Here is a 7,485-nt window from a genome sequence, read left to right as displayed (position 1 = left end):
TACGCTAGGTAGCGATAACCATACAAAATCTACTGTGAAAGGTGAGTTCTAGTTTAATGTTTGAAGAAATCACATGGTTTTTAATGCAAATAAAATGTTCTAGGTAAACTGAAGAAATTAAAAGATTCTTCTACTACAAGCTGTTACACTATATGACTGTTACACTAGAAATATTTATTAATATGCGTTTATGAAATACATATGTATACTGAATAGTTTAAGAAATAATCCTACTATGAACCCTTAGAAATGGCTCTCTATGGGTATTTTTAAGCACTAATAAATATCCATTTAAATGTTTACGAATAAACGCTCTATGTATGGTAAATCAAACCTTTCACAATACCACAAGCTGTGTCGAATATGAATACACAGCGTTTTATAAAAACTAAACATTTACTGGAAGAAACATAAAAAAAATGTATATAAATAGAGAATTTTCTTACATCATATAAATTACAGTCGATTATATCCATATATGGACAGAAATCATAGATTATTTAACGAACATTATTTGGCAAAAGTTGGAAAGTTTCTTCACTGATCTTGCTTTTCAAATTGATGCCGAAACTTGAAAGATTACGCACATGAAGGAAATAAGGTAAATTTATAGGTTAACCAAATAATTTCTAGGAGAGATTGTTCAGTTTATTTTAATAAAATGTCTCCCAGTGGCTCAGCGGTATGTCTGCGGACTTACAATGCTAAAAACTGGGCTTCGATACCCGTGGTGGGCAGAACACAGATAGCCCATTGTGTAGCTTTGTGCTTAATTCAAAACAACAACAACAATTTTAATAAAACTATCCAGGTATTTATGTCAGGTAAGAAAACTAACAACGTAGTCTGTGTTCTACACTTAAATAAAAGGATTAAACTTTCCTTTTAATGCGGTTCCAAGAAAGTCAGAGCAAAACTTTCCTTTATATGTGGTTACAAATAAATCAAATTAAAAGCTTTCTTTTTTAATGTGGTTACAAGTAATTCAGGGTAAAATATTTCCTTTTAATGTAATTACAAGTAAGTCTGAGTAAACGTTTTCTTTTTAATGTGGTCACAAGTAAGTCAGAGTACAAACTTTCCTCTTAATGTGGTTACAAGTAAATCAAAGTAAAAGCTTTCCTTTTAATGTGGGTGCAAATAAATTGAACTCGCTAACTAGTTACAGACAGAGAAGCTGACAACTTTTCCTCGGATGACAGATTCTGAAAAATTTGCTATAAACTTGCCTTCTCTTTGACAAGAACAACCCTGAATTTATTGTATTATAGTTTATACTACATTATAACAAGTAACACAAGTTACAATTCAAGCTAAAGTTGATTTTTTTTTTTATTCCTGTAATACCATCGCTTTGACATTTACTCCGACAAAATCTTATTGTGGCAATTTTTTTTTATTCCTATGACAGATGGCGCTGTATTTTGACCATTCCACGTGCGTCATAAAGTTGTACATTCCTTTAATCTCGTGTGGAAACTTCGTTCACACAGTTTTGTATCGTCTGAAATTGACAAGACCTCACAACTTAATTAAACAGTCATAAGGCTTCCAAGACTAGCAGTTTCTGCACTGGCCTTTAGATTGTGTAGAATATTTAACGGATTTATTGCTGTTTTATTTTACACTCCAACAATGGCCGGCAATCAGGTAAGACTTCCCTTTTAAAGTAATCGCTTTAAAACTCCCGCCATATTCTCCAAGTCTGATTTTGTGGGTTACCTTTTGTAGAAAATTTTAAACATTTGTTTATGTGAGTTAACAGAAACCCGACAGTGAAAAATAGTGATATGTTTGCTTCGTATCAAACACTGTTTATTTCATATATCCGTATATATATATATATATATGTATACTTGTGTGTGTTTGTGAATTTTTATTATGACTGTGAACTTGTATTATTGATAAGAAGGTTTCTACATATTTTAAAATAAATTTTAAATAATATTTCATTTGTTCACTTATAAGGTATAACTTATCATTTTTAATATTTTTATCGAAAGTTAATGACAAAATGGAAAAATAACCAACGATCGTTAATGTTACTTGTTAGATATTCACATACACGTGCAACGCAGCTCTCTTGCGAACAGTTACTAAATTGAAAATCATATAAAAATACACTGTAAAAAAATGCAACTGTAAACAGCCTTCACGTATCCACTAAACACTCGCAAGTTAGAAAACGATGATTCTACACCTTCATAAGTATGTAGCTCACTTCAACGAGAAATATTCCAAGGCTGAAAGAAGTGTGGTTGGAAAAACATTTCCCCTACGTACAGCTATAAATATAAATTTATATATAGAGAGAGATAAAATGAGTGAAGAAAAATCAGTGTATTAAAGACACAGTAAGTTTTAAAATAACATGAAACTGATAACAAATTCGTAACTACTGTAATCTGATTTTTATTGTAAAAGTATTCGAGTGGTAGTAGTGTTGTTGGTGTATTATCGACATATCTTCACCCAATCAAGAATTTAACAAATATTTCAAAAGCTTATCATTTGAACTATCTATAGAATTCTTAATAGGATTTTTGTTAATTTTTAAAGTAGGACTTATCTTTCGTTGTTATGGTTAATTGCATGTACATTAATCCAAATCAATATAGTAATTAATTACTTCTCATGTTTGTTTGTTTTGTTATTACGCACTAAGCTACACAAAGGATATCTGTGCTCTACCTATCACGAGTGTCGAAACTCGGTTTCTAGCAGTATAAGTCCGCAGACATATCACTGTGTTACTGGGAGCAATTACATTTTTATTATATTTAATACAAACTACTGTTAACCTATATTTCGATTGCTAGTCTGTCGCTATCTTCAAAGGAGGACTATTTTAAAAGTGGTTGTTCTATTGCAGTTTGAACTAAATAATATTTAAATTATTGAACACTTTATAACAAATATTGCCTTGTGCTTAATGATATATGATTTTAAATTACAACGCTTGGCATTTTTCTATTATAATACAGATATATTTAGGCCCTTTTTCTCTTTATATACAGCATCAAGCGTGACTTAAATTTGTTATAAAACAATATTTTTTGTAGTTTGGAATATTTTGAACAAATTTGTAAAATTCTTACGAGTTGGTTTGAATTTCGCGCAAATCTACTCGAGGAATATCTCCCCTAGCCATCACTAATTTAGCAGTTCAAGATAAGAGGTAAGGCAACTAGTCTTCACCACTAACAGCCAAATTTCGAGCTACTCTTTTGCAAACGAAAAGCGGAATTGACCGTCACATAATAACGCACCAAAGGCTGAAAGAGCAAGCATGTCTGGTGTGACAGGGATTAAAATCCGCGATCCTCAGTTTGCGAGTCGAGCGCCCTAACCACTTGGCCATACCGGGCCGTAAATATGAAAATATCAGTCAGACGATCGATTATATATCAAGGATTTCAAACCCGTTACACCGAATACCACCGAAAATCAACTTAATTTTGAAAAATAATACTTATAGTGATCTTATATCTATATAGTATTTTTATATACCTGTCTACATCAAGGCAAACTCACAGATACATTTGTACTAAGACAATGCACGATTCAGAAATACTAATCTGATGGTTTCTTATTCATGATGACGTGCAACAATTACTTTATGATCGTTTTCTATCTGTGTTCAGAGTTCGGAACGCAACTGGTGGGTTTTAAAACACTATATACAAAAGCATCTTTTAGTTTCACATTACATAGAAATCATTTTCTTTATTTATAGGTCGAAATAATTAGACAGGCAATAAGTTAGAGAAACTCTTTTATTATGGACCTAATGATCATTTACTTAAAAAAAACAATTCATCTACTGGGCGAGAAAACAATCGCACAACTCAAGCTACAGAATAAAGAAATTATACCTTGTCAGACGGAACGCAAACACGCCTTTTGAAAGTTGGCATAAAGGGCAGTCTAGTAAAACGATTTTGGACGGTGTCGGGTGCTGGGCCAGAAATCATACAAAGGAAATGTTTGGCAGTGGAACACGAGCGCTGAATCTCATTTCAAATTTTTTTTCCCCTCTAAGTTAAAAAAAAACGTAGTTACTTGTTGTTTCTTTTGGATTAAAATGTAGTAGTTTACAATGGCGTAAATTGAAATTTTATACCAAATGTAATAAAAATCTACGAAAGAACTCATTTTAAATATTATTATGTTTAATAATTCTATTTTATGAAATGTTCTTCCCGCATTAAATTATATTTTCGGACAATTCGTAAAACGTAAATTATGCGGTACACGGCATTTTAAATAAATTAGATTAAACAAAATGACATTAAATTTATTCTATGAAATATTTTCACTGCTACTATTTTACTAACTATTGCCTCCCAGTGACACAGCGATATGTCTATGGATTTCTAACGCTAGAAACCGGCTTTCGATACCTGTGGTGGGCAGAGCACACAAAACCCATTGTGTAACCTTGTACTTAGTTGCAAACAACTAATTTTAATAAATATTTAAAGTGCATTGACTTCAGTTTTCAAAGTATTTATTGATTTGTTGATTAATTTATTGTTACGAACAAACAAAGCTACTTTAAACTTTGCTTTTATTTTAAATTTAAAGAAAAAGCTGTAGGAAAAGTTTAGAAATGTTTCATACAGTTGACTTCAGTTTACAGCTTACCTAAACAGTCGAGTGTCTTTTAGTGGGTTAGCAGTAACCTTACGGAGTTACTAAATATAATAAAGCTAGTATCCTGGGGTTCAATGCCACGTGAGAAACAGTACGTACATTGTTCTATTGTACAGTTTTGCGATAAACAAAAGTTTTCGTGGCTACTTTAAAAAGAATTAGGTATCTAATTATGCTCCCTGAAAGTTTTCACTTTAAAATGAAGGCCTTTTCTCAAATAGATTCAACGTTTAGGCTCAGGTAAAGATTAAGGAAAAAATAAAAATGTCTTACAACGAGATTAGATCAAAAATAGGAAAAGACGGTATAGAATGCCTAATTCAATAAAATATTGTTTGTTGTTTAAATGTAAGGAGTTATAAATATAACGGAAGTATAATACAAGATATACATCAGGTACATTTTTAATAATATTATTCAGAGTGTGCCATTAAAATAAAAGGACATGTACTACAGATAGTATTTTGCACTTATGTTATATATATTTCATTTGCATATTTCACATGCATCTTCGTAATAAAGTTTTTAAGATGGGCACAGTATCGACTAAGAACATCTAAAATGCCATTATTCGTCACTTACTTAAAAATTATTTTCAGAAATAAATAAAATAAGAAATTGCTAAAAAAGAATCTTTGATTATAAGAAACTTTGAAGAAAAAGAAGAGCTTGTTTATGTTCGACCGTTTTATTAAAAATGTAAAAGTGAAACTTGTCGCTTTTGTAAAAATAAAACTCTTGTCAATATTAATTAATCATTGTTATCGACAGCTTCAATTTCAAACAATCATGATGGTCGTATTTTAAACAAAAATTGGCGTCTTATACGATGAATGGGTTAAAAAGCCAGGTCAAAAGTTCCAAAGGTTCAAACGCGGCCATCCCTAATTTAGACCTGTTGACTAGAGAGAAGACAACAAATGTCACTGCTCTTAACCAAATATTGAGATTGAGTTTCACTCTTGTAACGCCGCCAAGATTAAAACGTGCAGTGTGTTCAACAGCATATTGTGACACAAATCTTTTGATTCGTAGTCCGAACACTAACAACTAAGTAACGCATGGTCCGTTTCACACGTTTAGTATTTTAATAGAGGTATTTCCTATAGTACTGCAGTAAAACATGACATTTAAATTCAATATTTCAAAGCATTATTCGTTCACGTTATCAAATACTATTTGAAACACGATGTTGTCGGCACATATAACGCATAAACTATGACAACAATGTCAAATTGGTTTGCTGAAATTTAACCTTTATTTCAAAAATATATACGCATTCATATATTTATATTTTCCGACTGAACGTTAGTATTTTTGCTTTATTTGATTGCTGGATTTTTGACAAAGTTACTCAAGAGCTCTCTGTATTAGTCTTGTCTTGAAGTGATAAACTAGAGGGAAACAGCTGCAGCTAGTCAGCATCACTCACTGCCTGCCAATTCTTGGGCTGTTATTTGACAGCGAATGGTGAAATTGATCTAAACGTTATTACGCCTATACATCTTAAAGAATGAGCATGTTTAGCGACAGGTTTCGATACCGCAAGCCGCAGCTTGGTATCTGAGAGTGGTATGAATGCTATTATTACCTAACTGATAATAAATATTTGTTCATTGCTATTGCAACTTAAAAGTGAGTTTTAAGACATTACGAAATATATAACCAAGCGCACATAGATAACTACACTTTTATTTAATTTAATAAAAATATTATTATTCAACAAAACTACACTCGTCATGGGCAGGTGGTTAAGGCACTCGACTCGTAATCTGAGGGTCGCGGGTTCGAATCCCCGTCACACCAAACATGCTCGTCCATTCACCCGTGCGAGTGTTATAATGTTATGGTCAATCCCACTATTCGTTGGTGAAAGAGTAGCCCAAGAATTGGTAGTTGGTGTTGATGACCAGCTGCCTTCCTTCAAGTCTTACATTGCTAAATTAGAAATGGCTAGCGCAGTTAGCCCTCGTGTAGCTTTCCGCAAAATTCAAAACAAACGAAACCAATAAAACTAACGCACTACAATTTTTGTTTTAAAATAATTAAGAATTTTTAACCAATGTTAAAAGAAAATAAATATTTAGTTCAACATGATTTTAAAGATGAAACAACGCTTCAACTAATCAAACTTGAAAGTTAAACATCGTATTATGTATACTGTTATAATATTAAAGTAGAAAACTTTTAAATATTGATTAACCTTTATTAAGCAAAGAGAGAAGAAAATAATCGGACTTTGTAGTTACATATTTTAATGTAAAATATATGATGAAGTATTATACAGATAACTAGGATGTTTTGTGTTTTATATCGTTCAAACTACTTCCTAAACATTCAAGATTTTAGTGACTGAGATACGTGTTTGTCACGTATATAAAAAAGAAACAACCTATTCCACTATTGTAAATAATTTCAAATATCCAAATTTAATCATTTATTTACTTTATTTAGTATATTTATTCATCTTTTTCTAACGGAATGAATATATATATTTATTTATTTAAGTATTCATTGTAAAATAAATTATTGTTAAAACTATTCTAATGTTATTGAACCATTAATGAATTTTCTGTAGCAACCAAATAATTTCACTTAACATGCTTCAAAAAAGTATTAAAATATCACATTTGCTTTTTTGTTTTGACCTTTAGCGCAAAACTACACTAGGGCTTTCTGCGCTAGTTATCCCTAATTTAGCAGTGTAAGACTAGAGGGAAGACAACTGATCATCACCATCTACTGGCAACCCCTGGGCTAATATTTTACCAACGATTAGTGGGATTGACCGAACGTTATAACGCCCCCACAGCTGAAAGGGCGAGCACC

The 7,485-nt window shown here is 31.6% G+C and overlaps 1 protein-coding gene across 1 annotated transcript in view; it reads left to right on the top strand.

Annotated features, from left to right (window-relative positions):
• The first annotated feature begins 1,493 nt into the window (after window positions 1-1,493).
• Window positions 1,494-7,485, top strand: part of LOC143229435 (nuclear factor NF-kappa-B p105 subunit-like) — a 153,902-nt gene continuing 147,910 nt past the window's right edge. The window contains exon 1 of the mRNA XM_076461764.1: window positions 1,494-1,650. Coding sequence (XP_076317879.1) covers window positions 1,636-1,650 — 15 coding nt within the window. The 5' untranslated portion in view covers window positions 1,494-1,635. The remainder of the gene's footprint in view (window positions 1,651-7,485) is intronic.

The sequence above is a fragment of the Tachypleus tridentatus genome, chromosome 10, assembly GCF_004210375.1.
Source record: "Tachypleus tridentatus isolate NWPU-2018 chromosome 10, ASM421037v1, whole genome shotgun sequence".
Classification (NCBI taxonomy): Eukaryota; Metazoa; Arthropoda; class Merostomata; order Xiphosura; family Limulidae; genus Tachypleus; species Tachypleus tridentatus.
The sequence above is the reverse complement of the archived record's forward strand: the minus strand, read 5'-3'. Positions and strand labels throughout refer to the sequence as shown.